At 38.2% G+C, this 26,848-nt stretch overlaps 1 protein-coding gene across 13 annotated transcripts in view; it reads right to left on the reverse strand.

The window, feature by feature from the left end:
- The window catches only part of PRRC2C (proline rich coiled-coil 2C), a 92,774-nt gene that overhangs the window by 25,314 nt on the left and 40,612 nt on the right, over nucleotides 1-26,848 (reverse strand). For 12 of the 13 annotated variants that reach the window (XM_027612262.2, XM_027612257.2, XM_027612261.2 and 9 more), the window contains exons 12-20: nucleotides 25,321-25,942; nucleotides 18,923-19,092; nucleotides 18,237-18,486; nucleotides 16,010-16,220; nucleotides 12,570-14,819; nucleotides 10,395-10,603; nucleotides 6,566-6,720; nucleotides 4,743-5,505; nucleotides 4,258-4,343 (exon numbers count right to left, since the gene is read on the reverse strand). In XM_027612262.2, coding sequence (XP_027468063.1) covers nucleotides 4,258-4,343; nucleotides 4,743-5,505; nucleotides 6,566-6,720; nucleotides 10,395-10,603; nucleotides 12,570-14,819; nucleotides 16,010-16,220; nucleotides 18,237-18,486; nucleotides 18,923-19,092; nucleotides 25,321-25,942 — 4,716 coding nt within the window. The remainder of the gene's footprint in view (nucleotides 1-4,257; nucleotides 4,344-4,742; nucleotides 5,506-6,565; nucleotides 6,721-10,394; nucleotides 10,604-12,569; nucleotides 14,820-16,009; nucleotides 16,221-18,236; nucleotides 18,487-18,922; nucleotides 19,093-25,320; nucleotides 25,943-26,848) is intronic. The other variant, XM_027612255.2, reaches the window with a different exon arrangement.

Here is a 26,848-nt window from a genome sequence, read left to right on the forward strand (position 1 = left end):
AGAGACGCTGACTCTGAGCTGAGCATGGAGCCCAGTGAGGAACTTGATCCCAGGACCCTGAGATCACCACCTGAGCCGAAATCAAGAATCAGATGCTCAAATGACTGAGCCACCAAGGCACCCAAGACTTAAGTTTTTAAAGTCCTGGCTTTAGGTGTCATGGTTTTACTATGAGCAAATCATAGCCTCAAGTTATTTGCTCCTTTAAAACAAATGTAAAAGCAACAAACACACAAAGATAGCACCAGCAACAAATAAACAGATGAATGAGTGAGGGAAAGAAGAAAGACAGCAACACCAGTGTTACCCACTTTTAAAAAAGTATGCTTGGAAATAAAATGAAACAATGTCAAGTAAAATACTCTGTGATTGGTAATAAAGCGCACACACCTTAGGAATCCAATTAAACTGTTAATTTATGTGGAATCTTCTTTGTGCTAGGCACTGATCCAGAGAGACTCTAAGAATCTTAACTTGCAGAAGCTGCATTACAGTGAATGGAGAAAATGAACAACTAGAAAATCTGATGAGGGACATGCAAAAATAAAAATATGGTTAAGCCACTTTAGACTGGCAGACAGAAAAAGGTCCTGGGGAGGTCACACTGAAACTCAATGTAAAAGACAAAATCAGCGGGAAATGTTTCTGGCAGAGCAAACACCTAGTGTAAAGGTTAAGAATAAAAAAAAAAAAAGGCTAGTGAGGCTGGAACATGGCAGGTATTAGGAGCAGTAGAAGATGAACAAATAGAAAGCTAGACAACACACGGTTTTATAAGCCAGAGATGTTTATAAACAATTACTTAACATTTCCAGAAATAAATAGACAAAACTTGGGACAAAGTTCAACTTCAGGCTTTGATCTTATAATTAAATCATTACTTCACATCAGTTTCAGCATCCCTGAACTCTGTGTATCAATTACTGCGTAAGGTTACTGTTACATTTAACAGTGTTAACAATGTCAACATTATGAACAGGGCATGTCATTCAGATTTATTTATTTTTATTTTTTTAAGATTTTATTTATTCATTTGACAGAGAGGGACACAGTGAGAGAGGGAACACAAGCAGGGGGAGTGGGAGAGGGAGAAGCAGGCCTCCCGTGGAGCAGGGAGCCTGATGCGGGGCTCAATCCCAGGCCCCTGGGATCATGACCTGAGCCGAAGGCAGACACTTAACGACTGAGCCACCCAGGCGCCCCCAGATTTATTTTTAGTATCTGAACATTCTCTTTCAAATACAGGCAAACATTATTGATGTAACTTAGAATAAAAATCTGTTTGCTTTAGTCAATGCTGAAATTCTATAGTTAGTTCAGTATAAATGTAGTTAGTATTAGAAAAGTGAAACAGTAATCACTGAAATCTACTATGTACAGAAACAATGAAGAAGTTATAAATAATTCAATGAAATTCAAAAATAAATGGACAGTTAAGAGAACTATTAGAGAATGTTAGTTTTAGGAAAATATCATATCCTTTGAAACAAAAAATGTGCACAAAATATATATAATACAAGAAAGGATAATAAAGCTTAGATCATATTATCAATCTTTGTGAGACTACTCAGTGTATCTAACATTCATAGCATTGAACAAAATAATCATTAAGAACTGTACTTCACTAGAGTAATTCAGGAAGTCCCATTAAGGAATACTTTCCATCCTTTGAAATAAATTAAAAGTGAAATACAACTTTGCTAGCTCAAAAGTTCACCACGAGGCAATATTCCAAAATCATGTGCAATGAACGTCCACCAAAAAAATCACATTTTATCCAGAAAACATGAAGAACACAAAGAGGATGAAGAAAGATGTGTGTGAAAAAAATGAGATACTACCAAAGTATCTTCCTCTTTCAACTGGCTGAAGGCAGATGTAAGCGTTCTTTCAGTATTGCAAACCTGTAGTAGAACGTCCCCAAGAGAAATCTTGCAGCTTAGAGTGCTGAGAAATTATTCCTGTACTGAATGTCAATTTAAAAGACTGGGACCAGACGTTTTAATAAACTCATTAAATCCAGTGCACTCACCCAAAACAAAAGAAACAAACTTTCCACTTTGTCCTTCATATTAGCATGAAATATCTATGTAAGAAATGCTATGATTAATCCTAATGTCAATACCAACAGGCAGAAGAAAAATGATTAAATCGAGGATCCTAAATACTGAATGCAGTGATTCCATATTTCACTTGACATCTCTGTAGAACTTTTAAAACAGATGATGAAGTCTTCTCCAGACCTAAGTCAAAAAGCTACAGTGGGCGTTGGGGCAGCAGGAAGACTTCTTTAAAGAAGTCTTTAAATTTTTAAAAAATTGTACCTTTATTATCTACTGTCACATGTCTCTGCTCTCCCTTTAGAGCAAACCTACTTACTCTTAAGTTCTCTAAATGCACCTTTCCTCCCACTTTCTCTTAAATTCACTCTAACCAGGCTTCTGTACCTACTGCCCCACTGACACTGTTCTTGTCAAAATCACCAGTGACCACCATGTCATTAGCTCCAATTCTCAGGCCTAACTTATTTGACCACCCAGCAGCATCGGACACAATTTATCCCTCCTTTCAACTCACCTTTCACTGAGATTTGAGGACACTTTCCATCCCCCACATCCCCGAGAGGGAAAACCTTAGGACTTAGCTTCTGATTCTCTTCTCTTTTCTAACCACTCTCAGAACTCATTCTCCCTTGGTGGTCTCATTCAACTCATTCATTTTAAGCACCATCTAATTAATGGCTATGAAATTCAGGTCTCCAAACTAGATTATCTCCTGTGAACTCTAGACTCTTCCACCTCACAACCTACCCAACAGCTCCGCTTAGATGTGTAACAGACACCCTAAATCTAACATGCCCTAGACCACATTCCCTTATATTTTCCCCCAATGTGGATCCCATGTTATAGCTTCCAATCACAACTGAGGCAACTCTATACCTCTTGTTGCTCAAGTCAAAAACTTTGGAGGTAAATCTCATTCTTTTTCACATACTATGTTTAATCCTTCAGTATCTGTCGGCTCTATCTTCAAATCTTCAAGTAGAAACGAACCATTCTTTATCATCATCAATGCCATTTCTCTGGTCTAAGTTACCATCATTTGATTATTATGACAGCATCCTAACTTCTACTCTTTGCCCTTCACAGACTCGTCTTAACTACTCAAAATCATCTTCTAAGAAAAAGTCAGGTCCTGTTATTCTTTTGCTCAACACTATCTATTGTCTTCCTACATCTCCCCAAGGCCCAGTAGGGTCTGTCCTCTGTTATCTTTCTAGCTTCATCTGTTGTCTCTCCATCCCTTAACTTCACTACAGCCATGCAGACCTCCCTGATCTTCCTCAAACACACCAGCCATGCCCCTCTCTGGGGGCTTTTGTATTTGCTATTCTCTGAACCAAGATTTCACTTTTCCTCAGAAATTTCAATAGCATGCTCTCTTACCACCTCTAAGTCTTTAACTCAAACGTCATCTAAGGGGCACATTTTGGCCAACCTATTTTAAATTGTCTCCAGATTCCTTGAGAAATTTCTTATGCACCTTCTGTACTTTGCTTTTCTCCTTAGCACTGATCACCATTTAACATACATCTGGTATATATTAGTGGTCCACTATCTATCTACCACATACTATCTGGTATATTAGTGGTCCCCCCTCCCCATTTACAATGGAAGCCCCCTGACTGCAGGGCTTTTTGTCCATTTTTATCACACTGTCTCCCTGTTTTGTAAGCCCATGGGTTAGAAAACTGCCTGGTATATTACACTCAAGGAATTTTTGTTCAATGAGTAAGTGAAAAACTGCTGACTTAAGTTGTCACTTACCAATACTGCACATTTGAGAAATTATGTTGAACCTCCTGTAAACTCTGCTTCTAGGTAATTATATTGCCTTATTATTTCAGGCTAAAGACATGGTAGAAAGTTGAAAAACTAGTAACTGCACTTATATCCTCTGTATAAAAGGACTTTTATTGAGACTTAATTTAAAAAATGCTAACCTTATTATGTCTAAAGGTGAGAAGCAGCCTATGAATGTAGAGATCCAGCAGCAGTATCACTTGGGAACCCGTTAGAAACGTACTCTGCCCTCAATCAGACCTAATGAGACAGAAACTCTGGGCACGAGTCTCAGCAATCTATTTTATTTTAATAAGCCGCCCAAGGTGATTGTGATGCACATTCAAGTTTGGGAACTATGTTAAGGGAACTGCTACACTAACCCTGCTAAGGCCATTATTAAGTCTATTCCTACCTCTGATGAAGTAGCTGATCCAAACGATGTTAGTGGCTTATTCCACGCACTGACTGAAGGTGGCTGTGGTGGACTAATGGGACCTACTGAAAAAAAGAAGTCATGGGAAATGGAACCATTAAAATTCAGAGGATAATGATCCCTGATGTACTTCATCTTTTCTTTTAATGGCAGCTAGACAATAAAACAAAGATTTTCACAATACACGTAGAGATTTCAGCATACCAAAATAAATATAAGCTCCCCCCCCAAACATTGTGTATTTTTTTAATCAACACAAAACCATGCCCATAAAATATGCCATTAAAATCATAACACAAGAAACAAAGGTTTTAAGAAAGGAAGCTAAGAAAAAAATTACTATTACTGCTTCTAAGAAAAAGGAGGTGGTTAGGAAAAAACATACTGAGTATACAAATAAAACTGAAAACAAACCCCAACATTCTCACGCCAGACCCCATCCTTCACTTCTCTGTTGAACTTACATTTCTTTGAAATGTCATTCAGCACAGCTGGTGGGGCCACCTTGTTATCCCATAATTCAGCTGTAAGTGTGCCATGTGACTGTGAGGTCTGGATGGACTTTCCTGTGGCTACATAATCTGTGCCATTAGGTGTCTGAGCTGAAGGCAGTCTAATTGAAGGTGGTGGCTGTTTTGAAGACTGTGTTGTAGTTTGTAGCGGACTCTGGACTGGTTTATGAGTCTGTCCCTGAGTCTGGGATGGTGCACTGGGGGCTGGAGTGGGGACTGGGACCAGTGCCGGGGCTGAAGCCGGGGCAGGGACTAGGGTAGGGGCTGGGGCTGGGGCAGCTGGGGCTGAGGCGGGGGCTACTGGGGCTGAGGTGGCTGGGGCTGGAGTTGAAGCTGAAGCTGGGGCTAGGGCTGAAGCAAGGATGGGAATTGAGGCTGAGGCAAGGATGGGGACAGAGGCTGGGGATGAAGCTGAGGCAAGGATGGGGGTTGGAGCTGGAGCTGAAGACGAAGAGACTGAAGCTGCAGCTGAGGTGGAGGGTGGAACTGGAGTTGAGGCTGAGGCTGGGAGTGGAGCTGAGGCTGAGGTTAGGACTGGAGCTGGGGCTGAGGCTGGAACTGGGACTGGGGTTGAGGCTGGACCTGGAACCGAGGCTGGAGCTGGAGCTGGAGCCTGTGCTTGCTGGGTCCCTGTAGCCTGTTTTTTGGCAAACCGTGGAGGAAGCTTAGAAGTCTGACTTCTTCCTTTCTCATTTGCATTCTTTTTGTTCCAGACCTAAAAAATTGGTAGGAACCATTTTTGTCAATAATGTAACTGAAAGTACAGTTCATGAACACAGTCTGACAAGATCTACTAATTTAGCTCCTTTACTTTTCAAAATAGGCACTCAACAGAGCAAAAACATCAAGGCTGCTAAGGAGATTTTAAATTATGAAAAGCAAAGATGCTAAAGGGGAAAAAAGACTTAAATGTATTATACATTCTTGATAAATGGTTCCACAATCCCTCTTCCCTAATTCTAAAATTCAAAAAATTAAGGAATTTTTCAATCAATTCATTTGGCAACAAAATCTGACCCAATCTGACAAAAAGCAATTTATCAACTTCACTCATGTTTACCACAGAAACATTAATCTGTGGGTGTTATGCTATATAGGATTTATGCACTATTTTTACCTTCCAAAATAAATGAGTAGACAAATCAATGAATGACTTCTAAAAATATCTAGTCCCATGCTCTATATTTGTTTGAACTTAGTATTACCGCTCATGTAAGATTTTTACAGTGTTTCTTTGTTTTTGAGGCTTCTCATCTGTTAGAGCTTGTTATCACTATGATCAATGTGTTTTACTTATTTTTATCCTGTGTCCGCATTTAGCATAATGGGTGTTTGGGTTGATTTAAATGGAATAACCAATCTTGATTCATTTTGTGTGTTTAAATGAACTAATTTAGATTATAATCAAAACCTTTATAGGTGAAGAATCTGCAATTTATTAGATCATGGCAGTTGTATTCATTAGATTTCCAAGATAACTTAAAATTAACTCTACCTCTGCCATGAAGTAAGATGGGATAAATAAGATGACCAGTACTGAAACATGAAATCTTTTTGATTTAAAGTGAATATGGTCTACACTCAGGCACACGGTGAGCTATTACAGTGACTATGTTCTATTTAAAATTCACCTCAATTCTGGGTAAAAAGCTTAAAGTTGTGAAAATCATTCTGAACACTTGAATAAATGCAGCCTTGACATTATAGATAGAAACCTTAACCACTTGTTAATACATTCTGCACAACAAATAACTAGCAACAAACGTAACACTCACCTGTATGATTTGTTCTTCCTTCTTTCGACGTTCTTCATCCTGTAAACGTTTTTGTTGTTTTTTGGAAACCACCTCAGTAAAACCGTCATCATTCAAATTTGACTGGGGGTCTTCCACTACTGTTACTTCAGGATGGTCGTCAATTATAACAACACCTATGGGTATGGGAAGATTTAAAATGATATATATTTTTTCAATCTTGAAAAGGTAAATAGAAATGTTTAGTCCAGTAGTGATTAAAAAAAAAAAAAAAAGACAAGACAAAAATCTAGTTCTTATAACTCACAGTATAACCTAATTCCCATACCACACAATGGCCATTTATTAGTAAGATTTGAAAAGAATGCAGAGACATACAAAAAGATTTCATAAACAAGCTTAAAGAAAGTCTTTTGACTTTCTGAAGTGCTCTGAATGATATACACCTTTTTTTCTTCATTAACATAGCAGTGATGTCTTGTAAAACAGTATCAAAAAACAAAACAAAACATCACTCAGTATCATCCTACTATCTTAGTCAAATTCCTTAACCTCTACTTTCCCAGCCTCAGATCTGTATTGTGCTATAAAGATCTAAACAACACTTTACTTCATTTGCATGTAACCATTCTAAGAGGTGAATATTACTATTGTTCCCCCTTTTTAAGGATGAAATAAACTCTGAGAAGCCAATATGCTAAAGGTGAGCTGGTGAATAGTCAAGCCGGTCTTATGACTCTAAATGACTATTCCATGTAGACCATTTGTCTACAATATGTAGTTGTTAAAAAAAAAGAAAGAAAGAAAAATATGTGACAGTTCTATGTGAACCTAAAGTGGAAGAGATGTACATACGTCATAATAACCTAGCTGATGAATAACTCAAGATGTATCTTCAACTCACTGTCCAACTAACAATTATTCAGGCTATCTTCTTAAAATCATACATCCCAGTGAGTGAAAGAAATCTAGATCCCTTAAATTTAGTATTTAAAAGAACTAAAATAGTTTAGGCAATGTGACTTGTGGTTGCAGGTATAATGTTTCCAAAATAAATATAAGAAAAGGGTGAGGCAATTCAGATAAATTATTTTAATTTTGCAAATAATGTATGTTTTAATTGGGGGACACACAATAAAAATAGTTATTTGCTTGGGAATGATCCATATACATATAACTCAGGATGGTGATAACTTGTGAGGGATGGCAAAAGAGTATTATCAGGGAGTGGTTTACAGGGAATCCACCTGAAAACATTGCTCTTTGAATAGCTAAAAATGTGCATTTAGGAAAACAAATCATAAATATTAAAACTGGCTTCCACTCCTTTTTAAAAAAGATTTTATTTATTTATGAGAGAGCGAGCGTGCACGCGTGTGTGCGAGCAGGGGGAGGGAGAGAGACACTGCGTTGAGTATGGAGCCCCACAAGAGGTTTAATCTCAGGACCCTGAGATCATGATCTGAGCCAAAATCAAGAGTCAGATGCTTAACTGACTGAGCCAGCCAGGCGCCCCTGGCTTCCACTCTTCAAAAACCTATTACTGTTAGGGCGCCTGGGTGGCTCAGTTGGTTAAGCGACTGCCTTCGGCTCAGGTCATGATCCTGGAGTCCTGGGATCAAGTCCCACATCGGGCTTCCTGCTCAGCAGGGAGTATGCTTCTCCCTGACCCTCTTCCCTCTCATGCTCTCTCTCTTTCTCTCTCTCAAATAAATAAAATCTTAAAAACAAAACAAAAAAACCAAAAAAACCTATTACTGTTATTCTGTTCTTTTCTTTTTAAAAAATACTTATTTAATTGACCTCTACACCCAATGTGAAGCTCAAACTGAAAACCCCAAGAGTTGCATGCTCCACCAACTGAGCTAGCCAGGTGCTCTGTGTTACTCTGTTTTTCTAACAAAAGCCTGATCGGTTCTGTTTCATCTATGATAGTTCTACATATGGCTTAAGGAGTAATGCTCATTTCAATGAAAGGTCAAACATTTCAATGGATGCCATGTACTCCTTCAGAGTGGTAATGAAACCTATTCATATTTCTAAGTTCATCTCAGTCTTCCACTTTGACTAAAAAGTGTGTGTGTTTAAAGCTTTTCTTCATAGCCATGCCATCACCCACTATTCCAATTTTCTTCCAAAGAGCTTCTTTAGAATGTTTTGAAGTTAGTTTACCCAACTACACACAACATTTGTAGAAATTTGAATGATACTTTCTGTTCGTTTTCAACACCCTGTTCTTGCCTGGTCCTTCGTTAACATTTTGGGCTAAAAAGAAATTACTTAACGAGTATTAGGAAAACAACCTAAAGATGAGTTAACTCATTTAATGAGTTTTTAAAATGTATAGCTCAGTTTCCACTGTCAACTCAGAACTGTAAGGGAGTTCTTACCTTTTTTATGTCTTAATCCAATAATGTAATACTTTGGGAATTTCCTACCCCAAAAGTTCTTTCGAAGAAAGAACACTGGTAAACCGTTATTTGGAAAGACAAATCTGCCATGTTTTGTGGACTTTTTGTAATCTTCATTTGCCATTTTAGGAATGTGGGGTTTAGACTCTCCTTTCTTTATGGACCACCATTAAGACTGGCATCCAACCTTCCTATGGGTCTACTCTGTTCTCTAAATCAGGGCTTTCCAATTTCAGCACTATCAGCATTTTGAGGTGCTCATCCTGTGCACTCTAGGATGTTTAGCAGCAACCCTGGCCTATACCTACTAATATGTCAGTAGCACCCAGCCCCACGTTGTGACAATCAAAACTGTCTCCAGAGACTGCCCAATGTTGCCTGGGGTACAAAATCACTCCTGTTGAGAACCACTGCTCTACATAATCTAATTAAAAACTCTTAAACATGCAATTAAGCTAAGATTATTTCTTTCCCATGTGAATCCTAAAATGGTATTCTAGAACAACAGTTCTCAACTATTTGTGTGTATCAGAATCACCTGGACAATTCTGTTAAAACACAGACTGCTCCAAGGGTTTCTGATTCAGTAGGTCTGAGGTAGGGGCCAAGATTCTGAATTTCTTACATATTTCTAGGTGATACTGATGGTCTGGGGACAACATGTTGAGAATGAAACAATAATGCCAAGGTCCTGGGCCCAAATCAAGTTTTGTATATTTAAATAACCATTAACAAGATGAAAATTCTCATCTTTATTTTTTAATACTGGAATAGTAGTACCTAACCTAACTTTCCCATTAATATGATCTGGCCTTAGTAAATCTCAATTTTACACAGTATTTCCAGCTTAAGTCTATCTGAATGAATGGCAAACAGTGCATTTTTACATGTGTAAGTGCCTTCTCATAGATATTCCTTGTTAACTTCTTCAACAAATATTTTCTTATTGCATGTGTTACCCTTTGCATTTCATATCCTATTACTTCATGGCTTTCTGAAAGTATTTATCCAGAGCAACACTGTCTCCCACTCTATTATGCTCTATTTACCATATCTTAGATACCAATTTTGTCAGAGGTCTAAGTCTAAGGTTAACATTTCTTTCACAGAAGATAAAGCATACACTGAGATACACCTAAGCATCCTCTTAAGTCTTCTACGCTTCCCTACACCTGTCTGGCAAGGTGGAGCAGTTAATTTTCTCCTTTTTTATGAGGAATAATGAAACCCTACAGATTATCTTTAACAAGGACTTTATCAAGCATTCAGGGCTGGGCTAAAAGTTGGTGTTATTTTAGTTCATTATATCAATTAGTGATTCATAATCAGCCTCTATCTAGACCTTGCAGGTCCAATTCCTTCCCTCTTTAACGACTTCTTTATTATAATATCGACTCAAATGTAACATAATACATACATAAAAGGAATATAAGACATACTTGCATAATTGTTGAGATCAAACTGTGATAGTGCATCTACTTTTTCTTTGGGTTTTTTAGGGCCTGATTTGGGGTCCTCTCTTTTTTTCCCTGTGGAATCTTTGGTGTTCTTTTGTCCTGTACCATTAGGTGTTCCTTCCTGGTGGTGTGCAGAGCTGCCATTGACAGGATCAACAACAGCTGTGCCTGCAGACTGGTCATCAAATGGCCTACAAAACAATAATTCAAGTTACTATTACCTCCACATAATGGAACCGAAGAAAAATTACTGGCAATTTCTGAAGTCTGATCTAAGAAGAAATAGCAGTGGGACAGAAGACTCTAAAACCAATAAGCTTTACGGACTTCTGCTGAGTACAACTTCACTAAGATTGAGTTTCCCAATAAAGGAGGTGGACTTTCTTTCCAGGAATTAAACTCCAAAATTCCAATTGTGCCCTGGAGGCTCTTATTGTGTCTGTTTGTCTGTCATGGTATAAATAAACTAATCAACACGGTTTGGAGCAGAAAATTCCTGTGATCCAAGCTAGTCCCAAGTATTTGTTTCTGGATCTTTTCCACAACAGGGCAGCATATGAAAAATTTAAAAAGCATTCTGTTTATACTATGTGTATCAATCAGATACATAAACGTAAGCATACAAAAAACCATTAATATGGAAATAATTCACTTCACAAACCAATGTATTTCCAGAGTTTTTGTTTCCTATCAAATTTTATTCTTGGATTTTTTTAATTTATGAAAATATACCTTGGAAAATGGGTTTACAAATTCATTTTCATCTTAGCCAACAGTATCACTTGAGATAAGAGCTTACCAAGTGCTTGACACAAAGCATGAGCTCGAACATTTAAAGAATAAAATGATTTCTTCTAAATGGGACTCTTTCAAGACTCATTTCAATTACAACCAGTAACTGCTATTTCTGCAGGTTCGAAGCTGTTATCTACATGGCACAGGAGTCTTGCTAAGTTGTTGAGATCTACATTACATAAAACCAGATCAACATTCCCTCGAGTGTTACTACTCAAAACCAGCATTTCATCACAGGCGGTAACTGCACTGTAACTACACATGCCATCCTAATTCTTTTGGCCTTCTGAAGAGAGGTTCAAATTCCGTGTTAAGACGGTACTCAGGAAACACAACTGGTCACATTATTTCCCTAAATTTTTTTCTAAGTTATCAGAAAGCCAAAATATTTTCGTTGATGGGTGTGGTAACCTGCAATGCTAAGTACACTGTAACTAACCAATGCAGATTAATATATTATCTGAATAAATTATCAGCTCAGGCTGCAAACCCAGGAATTTGATCAAAAACCAGGGCAAACCATAATAATAACTGTTTACTATACACCAGATATGTTATGTAGTCACAAATATATCCGTAATCTTCACCAAGTTTAAAAGTACCATTATTTCCTCCCTATTTTACTGGCGAGGAAGCAGAGTTTATGTAGGCAGTAAGTACCAGAACCTATTAAAAATTAGGCAAATAAATGAATGAAAGAATGAACAAAACTAGGCATACTGCTACTGTAATTTTTCCTAATATTAAAAAAATAAATAATTTACAATAAACAACATTTTAATATTTAAAAGAACAGACCAAGCTTAGCACAGTTTCGAAAAATTGTTTTAAAATAAATCCAACAGTATTTATGTTACTGGTGGCCTGGGTGGCAGTTCTGGGCCACTACCTAGCTGGATCATTCCCTGTAGTTTGCAACTCACGAGGAAGATATAATTTATTCTTAAGGTTCAACATTCACTTCCTAGCAACCAGTACAGAGTGATAAAGCATATGGTTAAAACGTATTAAATCTCAGAGCACACCTATGAGCACCAGAGTTTTGCAAAGAGAAACCAAAAGAAAGGAGGGCTGCTCATCATTAATAAGATGACTTTCAAAACAAAAAAAAGACTTACCAAAAGGAAGACACTGTACAGGTCCCTCCCTAGATGTACAGATATACATTTCTAGAAAAATGTTAACTTAGGAGGCAAAGACTCCTGAGACCCATTAACCTCTCTTGTTCAAGCACCCTTAACTTTGAGAACAGACAAAAAAATTTAGGGGAAAACAATGTCTGGGTCCTCTATCTAGACTGGCTCCTTTGCTCAGTTCAACTTTCAGGTACGAATGCAATTATATCGAAAATAAAGTACTCACCCTCGCTTCCCACTTTTTGATGGTGGACCACTTCTCCTTTCATTTCTAGGACCTGAGAAATTCCTTCCGGATTTGGGTGGACCACTGTTGCCACGCCGATTCTGGCGATCTACGCCAGGCCTCTGGCTAGAAAAACTTCTCTTTGCTATTTCCCTTTTTGGAGGTAAAACATTCTCTCCGGCCTTTGTAACTGCTTGTGCATTCAAATCAGCATTTTTTTTTTCATCTCTCTCACGTCTCTCGTTGAAATCACTGCTTTCAGAAGCTGTTTCCCATTCTTCATTTGCCTGATCTGAAGAGTTCTGATTAGATAAGTCTGGCGTCTTATTCCCAGAAATATCCCCAGCAGGGTTAACCGGTTCTTGAACCACATTATTAACGGTGCTATTTGTGGGCACTGCCACCTCGTTGGTTTTGGAAGCGGCCTCCCTCTCTCTGAGACGTCTAAATCGAGGCGGCTTATCTTGCCTTGGTGGTCGGGTAGGACGTTGTCGTCGGGGCCTCTCTCTAGCTGGGTCAAATTTTCGCTCAAATTTTGGAGGTCGCTTATCTACTGGTATAGGAATAAATTGCTCATGTCTTCTCGGTGGCTCTCCATCGTCTGGCTTAGGAGCTTCTGCCTGCCTTGGGTTCCACTGATTGTCCCTGTAGGCAGGTCTTCGTAAGGTGGAAGGGCGCGATGGCCGGGCTCCAGGATCCCTTCCACCACGTCTGAATGTTCCCCCTCTGCCTCGCCGTGTAGGCTCTCCTTTAGGAAGGAAGCCTGGTTTAGATTTATCATCATCCCTCACATAAGGTTTTTCTAGAGGTCTATTATCTATTCGGATGTGATTTTCAGGCTTGAAAGAAGACTGAGGCTTTATAGGTTTTTTGTTTTCAGACCGTTCCTCTCTTTTGGGAAGTTTACCTTTGCTTAAACTATCCTTATCACTTGCACTTTCATGAATTTCACTGTCTGTGTCAGTCTCTGAACCTCGCTGTCGTCTTCTTTTGGGAACAACTTCAAAATCAGAGCTCTCACTTCGTGTTTCACTTTCTTCTCGCTGTCGAAGAGGTCCTGAGGGCACATGCTCTGTCCGTGGCTTATTGTCTCTATACTGAGGATAGTCTCGAGTGTGCCCCCTCCCACCCCGGCCACGCCCTCCGTAAGAACCTCTATAGCTTCGGCCTCTGGAATAGTATTCACCCCGGCCTCGACCTCTGTATCCTTGATCTGGAAACCAATCTCTATCTCTAGCTTCTTTCCAATAGGTCCGAGGGGGTAAAGTGGATTCTTTTTTAACTGCTGGTCTTGAATCTGGTCGAGGCCTCTCTAAAACAAGATCTTTGCTACCCAGTTTCTCAGGTTGTTTTTCTTCTTTCACTGCTGGTGCTGTGACAGTTTGCTGGTTTACAGTTTTAGCCACAGGCTCTACCTCAACACTACTTAAAGGTTCCAAGGGCTTCTCAGCATCTTGAGGTGGCTTTTGAACCACAGTTGAAGTTTCTGTTGAAGGTAATTTCTCCAGTTCTGGTTGAGGTGGTGGTGGAACTGATTGCGGCTGAACCGGTGCTGCAGGTGGTGGGACTGGAGCAAGAGGATCTTTCTTTTCTGTCTTTTCAGGTTTTACAACTTTTTCAGTGACCTTTTCTCCCTTTTCCCCTTCCTTCTCCTTCCGCTGCTCTCGCTCCTCTTTCATATCCCTAAGTATAGGTTTTTTAATGGGACCTGATCTTCTCACAGGCCTATCATTACCTTCTTCTCTTCTGTTGGAGCTTGGCCTTGGGCCCCAACGAGTTTCCGATTTAGATTTATACAGTTTTTCAGGTTTGGGTCCCTCAGAAGATCGTATAAAGCCATCCTTCTTTGGCTTTTCCTCTGTCCTTTCTACTGGGTCCTTTGAATCAGTGGATCTGCTGGTTACTTTAGGAATGCCTGCAGATGGGTCATTTCTTTGCTCCTCTGATTTTTGAGTATGGTTAGATCCATGGGAAACACTTCTTTTCCGGGCAGGCTGACTTTCTCCAGCTGACATCCGCTCTTCTTGAGGAGTGGATACAGTTTTTTGATCAGGTACATCAAAACAAGCAGACTGATTGTTTGTGTCAGTATGGTGAGATCTAATGTCTTCCACAGATCTGCTTAAAAACTTTTGTACTTCTGTCTCACTTGATTCTCTGACAAAGTCTGCTTTTGGATGAACCTCTAATTGACCGTGTTCTACAGGATAAGCAGCAGTAATCTGTTCCTGATCCACTGGGGCTTCAGGCCTAAAAAAATGAGAATTCAGAAGCATAACTACCAAGATAAACTCTTTCTCACAAGTGTAAAGCAAAATAATCCCTTTAATTACAAACCACAAATGGATCCTAATCATAAAAACCATTTAAAAAGGATTCTAATCTTTATGTCTCCTTAAAAAGTTTAGTGCAGCAATATTCATAATAGCTGAGAGGTGGAAACAACCCTCAGTGTCCACTGACAGATGGATTAAATATGGTATATACATAAATACAATGTCCTTTTAGACATTAAAAAGAAAAAATACTGTTATATGCTACCAGATGGATGAGAATATTATACTATGTGAAATGAATAATCACAGCACAAATACTGTAGGATTCCACTTATATATATATATAATGTAATCGAACTCATCCAAGCATAAAGTAGAATGGTGATTGCCAGGGACTAGTAGGAATGGGAAAATTATTTGCTACTCAGTGGGTATAAAGTTTCAGTTATAAAAGATGAAAAATTTCTAGAAATGTACTGTAAAACACCATGCTTATAACACTCAAAATTTCATTGACGGTAGATGCCACGTTATTTTTTCCCTACAATTACAAACAAATGAAATTCATTCCTTAAGATAAAAGGAAGTTTAGGCCATGGTGATGTGAATTTTTAATCCATCAAGACTAGTAATTCCCATCCATAATCAAAGAGTACACTAGAGTAGATCTATCTTCCCTGATGAATCAGGATTACAAAATACACTCCTTAAAAGGGCAGAAGTTCTAAGTTTATGGTTATAAATTACTACAGATCACCAACTGTCTGCTACTTCGAATTATCTCTCTAAATTAGTATTTGCCTTTACCTTGGCATTAGAAGACTTCCACGAGGTACTGATAATCAAATGTCTACCATTTCTCATTAGTGGAAAAATTGTATCATTGCTTTAAGCTAGACTACATGTCAAATAGTAGAAACCTGCCAATTTTACATACAACACTGAATTTCAGTATTTAATTCAGTGTACAGAACTAGGTGACAAAATGCCCCCATCAATACAGGAATGAGAGAAAAAGAAAGCATGTCCAAAAATGAAATGACATAAACTAAATGGGAGGAAATAAGACTTGTCACTCAGTCCTAAATCAGAATGATCTTCAGGGACACTGTAGTTTTCATTTTACCACCATATTCAATTTGTATTCATAATTTTTATAATTACCTTGCATCCTCAGGTTCTTCTGTTGCCTTGGGAGTAGTGGCCCGCTGAGGCTCTGTATGGGGATAGGGATCTGACCCCCACATTACACGAGGTTCAGGGAGGGAAACTGCATGATCTCTTGTAGATCGTGCTATATGCTCAAATGACTCAGAACTGTTTGGTGATCCTTCCATCTGTTCTCTTCTCATTAATGGCTTAGGAGGAATCATTCCTATACAAAAGGTGAGAAAAAGATGGGAAAAACAATCATTATACACATAAAGAATCTGGGTTATTAATTACTATTTGGAATTCTACACTTGAGCTAAAGAAATACTTTTTGCCAAGTGAGGAACTCAAGAAATGATCAATGAAAATTACACAAGTTTTTCTGTGAATACAATTTTTACTGTTGCTATTAAGTAGATTTAAGAGGGGGCGCCTGGGTGGCTCAGTTAAGCGTCTGCCTTTGGCTCTAGTCATGATCCCAGATCAAGCCCCACATCAAACTCCCTGCTCAGCAGGGAGCCTGCTTCTCCCTCTTCCCCTCTCACTGCTCGTGCTCTCTCTCTAAAATAAATAAATAAAATCTTAAAAAAAAAATAGATTTAAGAATTAAGGAAGCAAAGCACACGAACAGCAGCCTATTTTTATTTTAAAAAAAATTTTTTTTAAAGATTTTATTCATTTATTTGATAGAGACACAGCGAGAGAAGGAATACAAGCTGGGGGAGTGAGAGAGGGAGAGGCAGGGAGCCCGATGTGGGGCTCGATCAAATGACCCTGGGATTATGACCTGAGCCGAAGGCAGACGCTTAACGACTGAGCCACCCAGGCGCCCTCAGCAGCCTATTTTCAAAGGAAAAAAAATGCAATGCCTATAAAAATCAATAACATGTATGATGCAATTATGCATGTTAAAAACATAATGAGGATTATACCAACAGTGATAGATTTCCAGAGAAAATATTTCCTACAGATAATTCCATTAATATAGTTTAATTAGTTGATCCATGCTATTAATTATGCCTCTTAAATTTTAAAACTGCAGTATAAATATTAAGACATGATTCTTGATATTTTTAACACCCCTAAATTTTCCTCTATACCATTTTGTTAATGAATTATCTGGATTTATTCTGATTCCATACAACACTGATAATGCGATTGTTTTCAGCTAACCTATGTGAAAACGTCAAGTATTTGGCAGAGAAAACTGAAAAGCTAGAATATAGAATATATGGACAAAATTTAAATGCTTAAACACTTAAAAGAATGAAAACAATTTAGCAGATAACAAAGTATTTTCAGACTCAAAAAATTTTTAAATATTTACACAAAACAGAAAAAAACTAGTGTTTTGGTATTGTTACATGTATGATACAGTGTATGGCATTTAAATACTCTGTGCTGGAAGTTACAGAATTTTTTGGATTAAAAATCTAGGCACTCTGGGGGCACCTAGGTGGCTCAGTCAGTTAAGCGTCTGACCCTTAATTTAGGCTCAGGTCATGATTTCAGGATTGTGAGACTGAGCCCCGCATCAGGTCCCCTGCTCAGTGGGGAGTCTGCTTGAGATTCTCTCTCCCTCACCCTCTGTCCCTCCCCAAGCCTGCGTGTGCACGCTCTCTCTCTCAAATAGATAAATCTTTTAAATAAAAATCATCTACGCACCCTGGGGTGCCTGGGTGGTGCAGCTGGTTAAGTGTCTGACTCCTGGTCTTAATCTCAGGGTCGTGAGACTGAGCCCCATGTCAGACTCTGTGCTCACTGAGAAATCTGCTTGAGATGCTCTCTCCCTGTCCCTCTGCCCCTCCATGTGTGCTCACTTGCTGTCTAAAATAAATAAATAAAATCTTTAAAAATAAAAAATCTAAGGGCACCTGGGGGGCTCAGTCGTTAAGCGTCTGCCTTCGGCTCAGGTCATAATCCCAGGGTCATTTGATCGTTAAGCATCCAACTTCAGCTCAGGTCATGATCTCAGGGTCCTAGGATGGAGCCCTGCATTGGGGTGCCCGCTGAGTGGGGAGTCTGCTTGTCTTTCTCCCTCTCCCTCTACCCCTGCTCCCCACTTGTGCACACGCACTCTCTCTGTCAAATAAATAAATAAAATCTTAAAACAAATTATCTAGGCACCCTACTTGAGTTCTTACTAGATGATACATCTTAAAGGACTTAAGAGTGAAAATGGGAGGCAGGTGGTTGCACAACTGCAGTGAGCCATGAGACAACATCAGCTCCCACTCACCCGGATGAATGGGTGGAATATCCATAGCAGGTCTACCTGACATCATTCGGGGATCCATGTACGACTGCATCATGAGCCACCTTGGATCAAAACCCATAGAAGCCAAGTGCTGAGGGTGAGGCTGCATGGGCTGGTAGAGAGGTCTGTGTGGCGGAGGAGGGACGGCACCGCCGGACGGCTGCGACGGCACCGTCTGTGGAAGCACGCCTTGCTGCTGCTGCTGCTGCCACTGCTGCTGCTTCATCTGCTCCTGGAAAAGCAGGACCCCACACCCTGAGCTTTTTGTTCCACGTGATAAATCAGTATCACTCATATCAGAAAAGAACAGGCTTTTTTGAATCCTTCAGGGAAAAGAATTCAAAAGATACTGAACAGTGAGAGATGGTAAGTCAAAAGAACAAAAAATAAGTCATGACATTTCGCCTTAAGAAATTACTCACTAATTATACTGCAGAAATAATACCCTAGAAAGGAAGATGGTGTCTACAAACGAGGCAGAGGGGAAAAAATGACAGAGAAGTTTATGGTAAAACCCATTATCAACAACCTTTTATTAAAAAGGGAAAGAATTTCAGGGAAAATTTTTGTGCTTTGTGTATTTTAGGTTTCATGTCAAACTACTTCTCAGACTACTGAACAAGAAACCTCGTTGATCACACATACATGATAAAATGTTTTACTGTTACCTGCTGTCTCTGAAATCGAGGTGGTAAAGATTTCTGAAACTGTTTAAAATAACCAGATAATACGGCAGGCCGAGGCTGAGCCCCCGATTCTGGCTCTGTTTCATGTGCCACTTGCATGGTCTCTTTTTCACTGCGACTGCTGTCTTGTCTGGTGAAAACTGCATCATCCTCTGTCAAAGAAAGGGTGAAAAATAGTGATATTCATTGATGACACTTATCAAATACATGATGTGTGCACATTAGATTAATATATAAAAAAGGTTAATGAGGAAGAAAGTATCCATAACACTCCCAAAAAACTGTTCTGTACTCTAATACTGGTAGGTAGCCATCAATGAGGTTAACATTAAAGCAACAAAACCTTAATTTCCTCAAAGCCAGGTTCTTAAGCTAGAGATCACAGGTCCAAATACTTTACCAAGCAAAAATTTGTATTTGATACTTTGTGATAATAAAACACTTCAAATACTACCTATTTGCTATCATTTCAATAACTATTAATCCTGTTAGTATTTACCTGTGTTTCACTAGGACTTATGTGAAAACACAAATGGCCTAAATGTAACATATAACGTTAAGAGTTTGCTTTTTGATCAACAGACTGCTATATATAGAGAAAACTAATGAATCAAAGTCTGACAACAGTGATCATCAGCTATCGTCAAACATATAAATTATTCTATGTAAAGAGTATCAAGAATGATACCAAAAAGAACTATACACTTATTTACTAACTAAATAACAATTTTTCATCCTAAAGAAAACCACAGCCATAGTCGTTCTAGAGAATATCATTTGTCACAATTACCAAGCCAAGCTTGTTACAAATTCTTTTTATTTTAAAGATTTTATTTGACAGAGACACAGCTAGAGAGGGAACACAAGCAGAGGGAGTGGGAGAGGGAGAAGCAGGCCTCCCGTGGATGATGAACTGTGGTTAGTATCAGTCAATTAGAGCTCTTAGCACAGTACCAGCTATGCACCCCCCACCTCACATTTTTTTTAGATATTTATTTATTTATGATAGACAGCATGCACACACACACATGACTGGCAGGAGGGGCAGAGGGAGAGAATCCTCACGTAGATTCCCTGCTGAGAACAAAGCCATGAGATCATGACCTGAACTGAAACCAAGAGTTGGACACCTAACCAACTGAGCCACCCAGGCAGACACCCCACCCCCCTCACATTTAAACCCACACTGGAGCAAGGAGAAGAAAGAATTCGCAAACTTGAAGATAGAACAATGGAAATTATTATGCCTGAGGAACAGAACAAAAAATAAACAGAGCTTAAGGCACCTATAGGACAAGATCAACAGACCAAACATATACACTGGGAGGAGTCTAGAAGCAGGAAAGAGACAAAGGGGCAGAGAGAATATTTGAAGAAAGAAATAATGGCCAAAAAGTCTCAAATTTGATGAAAGCATGAATGTAACTCCTTAGAAGCTCTCCCAATTCCAAGAGTCCCAAACTGAGATACATTATAATCAAACTTTAAAAAGACAAAGAGTGAATCTTCAAAGCAGCAGGATATCACTAAGGAGTTTCAAGAAGTCAGTCACATACATATGTGACTTCTGATATAAATAAACCATCTTTGGTTTAATTCTAAAATTAAGAAAGAATATACAGGGGATTCTTAATAAAACTATCAGATTTCTCATCAGAAACACTGGAGGCTAGAAGGCATCTCAAAGTATTAAAAGAAAAAAAAACTATCAACCAAGACTCCTATATCTGGCAAAACTGTTCTTCAAGAATGAGGAAGAAATTGAAATATTCCCAGATAAAAGCTATGAAAGAGTTCTTTACCACTAGACCCGCCCTCTAACAAATGCTCAAGGGAGTCCTGTAGGGTAAAATGAAAGGTCAGCACACAGTAAATCAAAACTGCATGACAAAATAACGATCTCAATAAAGGTAAATACATGGGCAATTATAAAAGGTAGTAGTATGTGTAACTGTCCATGTGATTTATGAAATGAATACTTTTTTTTTTTTTACATAAAGCAATTAGTCTAAAAGCTCACATTATATTTTGGCTTGTAACTCCACACTGTTTTCCACATGATTTAAGAAACTAATGCACTGGGGCACCTGGGTGGCTCAGGTCATGATCCTGGAGCCCCAGGATCAAATCTGAGCAGGGAGTCTGCTTCTCCCTCTGACCCTCCCCCTGTCGTGCTCTCTCTCTCTCTAATAGATAAAATCTAAAATAATAAAAAATTTAAAAAAGAAACTAATGCATTTAAAATAATTATTAGTTTGTTTCTGGGGATACAAAGTTAAAGATGTAATTCTGTGACAACAACCAAAAGGAATACAAATGGAACTGATAAAGGAAAAGGAATGAATCTTTGTATATTATTAAACTGGTATAAATTCAGTGTTATAACTTTTGTATGTTTATGTAATCCCCATGGTAAAAACAAAGAAGGTAGCTACAAAATATAGCAAAAGGAAATGAGAAAGAATTTTAAATGTTCCAATACAAAAAAATCAACTAAACACAAAAGACAGTAATGCAGGAAATGAGGGGCAAAAATGGATATAAAGCATATAAAAGCCAAATACCAAATTGTGAGAAATAAGTCCCTTCTAATCAATACTTATTTTAAATGGATTTAACTGGAAACACAAGATCCAACTATATGTTATCTCTAAGAAACTTAAGATCCAGAGACACAAACAGACTGAAAATGAAAAGATGAACATAGATAATCCATAGCAATAGTAACCGAGAGAGCAAGGTGGCTATGCTAATACCAGACAAGACTGGCTATGAATTGAAAGTTTTACAAGACAAAGGACATTATATACTAATAAAAGGTTCAATGCAGCAAGAGATAGCCATTATAAATACTTATACATATTTCATATATGTGTCTAATAACAGACCATGAAAATATATAAAGCAAAATACTGAGAGAGTTGAAGGGACAGAATACTGTACATTTACAGTTGGACACTTCAATACCTTACTCTGAATATTGGATAGAATAGCCAGACAGAAGGTAAGTGAGGAAACAAAGGACTAAATACAATAAACCAACTAGATCTAAAAGACCTACAAAACACTCTATCCAACAACAGCCATCACATTCTTCTCATATGCACAAAGGACATTTTCCAAAACAGACTGTATGTTAGGCCACAATATCAAAGGTCAATAGATTTAAAACGGTAAATCTCCTATCAAGTATTTTCTCTGACCACAGGGGGATGAAGTTAAAAATCAAAAAGAGAAGCAAAACAGGAAAATTCATAAATCCGTGGGAATTAAACAACAGTCTTAATCAACTAAGGTATCAAAGAATAAATGGCAAGGGAAATTAGAAAATAGTTGAGAACAATGAAAACAAAAACACAACATACCAAAATTTATAGGATGCAGCAAAAGTGGTGCAAAGGGGGCAAATTTATAACTATAAATTTTTTTTTTTTTTAGTGTTACAACGTAAGGGAAAAGAATAAGAACAAAGTAAACCCAAGGTTACCAGAAGAAAGGCAATAAAGATCAACACAGAGATCCACAAAATAGAGAATAGCAAAATAGAAAAAAATTAATGCAGCCAAAAGGGGATTCTTTGAAGGTGCTTGGGTGGCTCAGTTGTTGGAGTCGGCCTTTGGCTCAGGTCATGATCCCAGGGTCCTGGGATCAAGCCCTGCATTGGGATCCCTGCTCGGTGGGAAGCCTGCTTCTCCCTCTCCCTCTGCCCTTGCTTGTGTTCCCTCTCTCGCTGTGTCTCTGTCAAATAAATAAATAAAATTTTTAAAAATAAATAAATAAATAAAAGGGGGATTCTTTGAAAAGATCAACAAAATAGACAAACCTTTAACTAGGCAGGTCAACTAAGAAAAAAAGAGAGAAGACTCAAACTACTAAAATCAGAACAGAAACTGGGACATTACTACCAATTCTACAGAAATAAAAAGGATTATGAGAGTATTATGGATAACTATATACCAACAAATAAGACAAGATGAAATGAACAAATTCCTACAAACATAAACTTTGTAGTAAGTTTTTAAATACAGACGTGTGAGTCCTCCAGCTTTGTTATTTTATTTCAAGATGGTTTTAGCTATTCTGGGTCCCTTGAGATTTAGGGTTTTCTACACATAAGATCATATCATCTGCTCACATTACCTGCATCTCTAGTATACTAATAATGAATGATCTGAAAAGGAAATTACAAAAACAATTCCATTTACAATAGCATCAAAAAGAACAAAATACTTAAGAATTTTTTTTTTAGGTTTTTATTTAAGTATTCTCTACACCCAACATGTGACCTGAACTCATGAAATCAAGAGCTGCGCACACCCCTGATTGAACCAGCCAGGTACCCCTAAAATGCTTAAGAATTAACCAAGGAGGTGAAAGCCTTCTACAATGAAAACTACAAAATATCGCTGAAATAAATTAAAGACATAAATAAATGGAAACACATCCCATGCTCACAGACTGCAAGACTTAATATTGATAACATTAATACTACCAAAAGCAAGCTACAGTTATGCAATCCCTAGCAAAATGTCAATGGTGTTCTTTACAGAAATAGAAATACTCATCCTAAAATTCACATGTACTCTCAGGGGGACCCAAATAGCCAAAACCATCATGAAAAAAAGTAACAAAGATGGAGGACTCACATATCCGGATTTAAAAGCATACAACAAAGCTGCAGTAATACAAACAGTAAGACACTAACATAAAGTCAGACAGGGCAATGGAATAGAATCAAGACCCCAAAATAAACCATCACATACATGGCTGAATGATTTCAGAAGAGGCTGCTAAGATCATTCAATGGGGGAAAGAAGTCTTTCCAACAATGGTTTTGGGAAAACTGAATATCCATGTGCAAAAGAATGAAGCTGGACCCTTACCTAACACAATGTACAAAACTTAACTCAAAATACGTCAAAGATGCAAATGTAAGGCATAAACCTACAAAACTCTTAAAAGAAAACAGAACAAAAGCTTCATTATATTAGATTTGGCCATGACACCAAAGGCAGAAGCAATAAAAAATAGATGCATTTCATGAAAATTTTAAAGTTTTGTGCATGAAAAGATTATCCAGAGTGAAAAGGCAACCTATCTAAAGAGAGGCAGATCATATTATCTGGTAGGGGATTAACATCTAGAATGTACAGCCAACTCCTAAAACTTAACAACAATCTGTTTAAAAAACGGACAAAGGACTTGAGCATTTCTCCAAAGATTCACAAATGGCCAACAAACACATGAAAAGATAATACTCAACACATCATTAATCATTGGCAAAGCGCACATCAAAAGTACAGTGAAATACCACCTCACACTTATTAGGAAGTCTACTATCAAAAAAACCCTCAGAAAATAACAGATGTTGGTGAGGATGTGGAGAAATTAGAACCCTTGTGCATTGTTCATGGGAATGCAAAATGGTACAGCTGCTGTGAAAAACAGTATGGTGGTTCCTCAAAAAAATCAAAAACAAAATTACCATATGATGGAGCAATTCCATTTCTGAGTATGTAATCAAAAGAAATGAATATTTGTACACTCACATTCACAGCAGCATTATTCAAAATAGGTAAAATATGGAATCAATCCAAGTGCCCATGAACAGATAAACAGACAAGCAAAATGTGGTTTTAGATATAGATTATTAGCCTTAAAAAGGAAGAAAATTCTGCAATATGCTACAATATGGAAGAATCTTGGAAGATAATATACTAAGTGAAACAAGCCAGTCACAAAAAGACAAATACTGTATGAGGCACTGTGAACAGTCAAAATCAGAGACAGAAATTAGAACAGTGGTTGCCAGGGGCTGAGGAGATGGGAGAACACGGAACTATTGTTTAATAGGTAGAGTTTCAGTTTTATAAGACGGAAAGAGTTCTGGAGATGGATGGTGGTGGTAACTGCACAAATTATGAATGTATTTAATACCATTAAACTGTATACCTAAAAATAGTTAAGATGCTAAATTTTATGTTACATATATTTCACCATAATAAAAAAATTACGGAAAAAAGTATTAAAGTATCCAATAAAATTCAGCTTCTATTTAAAAAAAAACTCAATTGGGATGCCTGGGTAGCTCAGCTGGTTAAGCGTCTGACTCCTCAGTTTGGCTCAGGTCACAACCTCAAGGTCCTGGGATCCAGCACCGAGTTGGGCTCTGCTTGAGATTCTCTCTCCCTCTGCCCCTCCCCCTGCTAACAAATGTGTGTACCCATGCTTGCTATCTAAATAAATAAAATCAATCTTAAAAAAAAAAAAAACACCTCAATTATTTTTATCTGGATTATATACATACATATATTAAAAATACACAAACATCCACACCAGAAGTACTATGAAGCCTCTTTATAAGAACAAGACTCTCATACCTTTATTACAGCTGGTTTCACTTTCTGGTTTCTCTACCATAGGCTCTAAAGTAGGTTCTTTGTGTTCAATTTTTTCCTCCACTTTTTCCCTTTCTTTCTTCTCCAACTCACATTCCTTTTCCTGTTCCTTGATCTTTTGCAGTTCTTTTTCCTTTTCCTGCTGTCGTTCTAGTTCTTTTTCTTTTTCTTGCTTTCTTTCCTTTTCCAGTTCTCTCTGTTTTTCCTGCTCTCTCTCCAGTTCTTTCTCCTTCTCCTGTTGCCTCTCCCTTTCTTTTTCCCTCTCCTTCTCTCGCTCCCGTTCTTGTTCTCTTTCAAGTTCTTTCTCACGCTCCCGTTCTTTTTCTCGCTCCCTTTCTCTAATCTCCTCTGGAGAGGGTTGTTTGTCCACAATGCCAAGCTTTTCATCCAATCGTTTCAGTTTCTCTGCACATGCTGCCTTCCTTTGTTCTTCCATTCTTCGCTCTTCCTCTTCACGCCGTTTCCGAGCGCGTTCCACTGCTGCAGAAAGTTCTGACTGCTGTCTTCTTCTTTGCTTCCATATTTCATCTTCATCTGGTACTTGCTGCTTCGGGGGGAAAGGGCCTGGTCTTCCAGGTACTGCCTGCCGGTCTGGAGGAGGATGCTGAAACATTATGATATATTACCAGATGAATATGACAAATCTATTTCCACACTTGATCTTAGCCAAATCATAGACATGAAGAGGGAAGGAAAAACTCCACAAAATGTCACAAATGTTTCTGATAAAACATACATGTTAAAATACAAACAAGTACCAACATGGGGAAAATATTAAATTTAGATAATTCCCCAAGACCAGAACAATTATTCTAGGCCATGTACCTATTTATTGTGGCAGACATTATCACACATACAGAATTTGTTGAATGAAATTAGAAGCTGTCACAGCATGAATTTCAAAATCTAAATTTAGACATGAAGGAAATTTAGAATGTGAGTGCTTTTTGGAGCTGCAACTGTCAGAGATGGAATGCCTAAAGAGGGAGAGAAGTCCATAAAGATGCAGAACAGTGTCATGTGAGCCCTGAGAAGACAAAGGTGCAGTTACAGGGAAAAAACAGCCAGCCAGAGCTGCTAAGTGAAGAAGCTGGAGACACTACTATTGCCGACACTTCCGAGGAGGAGAAATTCCTAGAAATCAGCCTGTGTAGACAGAGTTCTCGAGCTGGGAACTGGAAGATCCAAAATGCATGCTTAGAACCCACCCACAGTGGGATGTGGGATATCACTTGAGAGACTGAGTTTTAATGACCTACTTTTTAATTGATATGTTCTAAAACAACTACAATCACTGCCAGCAACTACGCAAAACAAGCAGAATAATGAGAGCACCTGAAGGGCTGAGATGTTAAGGAACTAAAAAGAACTTTTAAAAATACTGATTTTAATAGCTAGTAGGGCGAAGAAATCTCAAAAGCCATATAACCAGTCGGAATCCTTACAAATGAGAAAATAATGGTATGATGAAAACACTGGACTAAATATAAAAAATATATATACATGATCC

Source organism: Zalophus californianus, chromosome 10 (assembly GCF_009762305.2).
Source record: "Zalophus californianus isolate mZalCal1 chromosome 10, mZalCal1.pri.v2, whole genome shotgun sequence".
NCBI classification, from domain to species: domain Eukaryota; kingdom Metazoa; phylum Chordata; class Mammalia; order Carnivora; family Otariidae; genus Zalophus; species Zalophus californianus.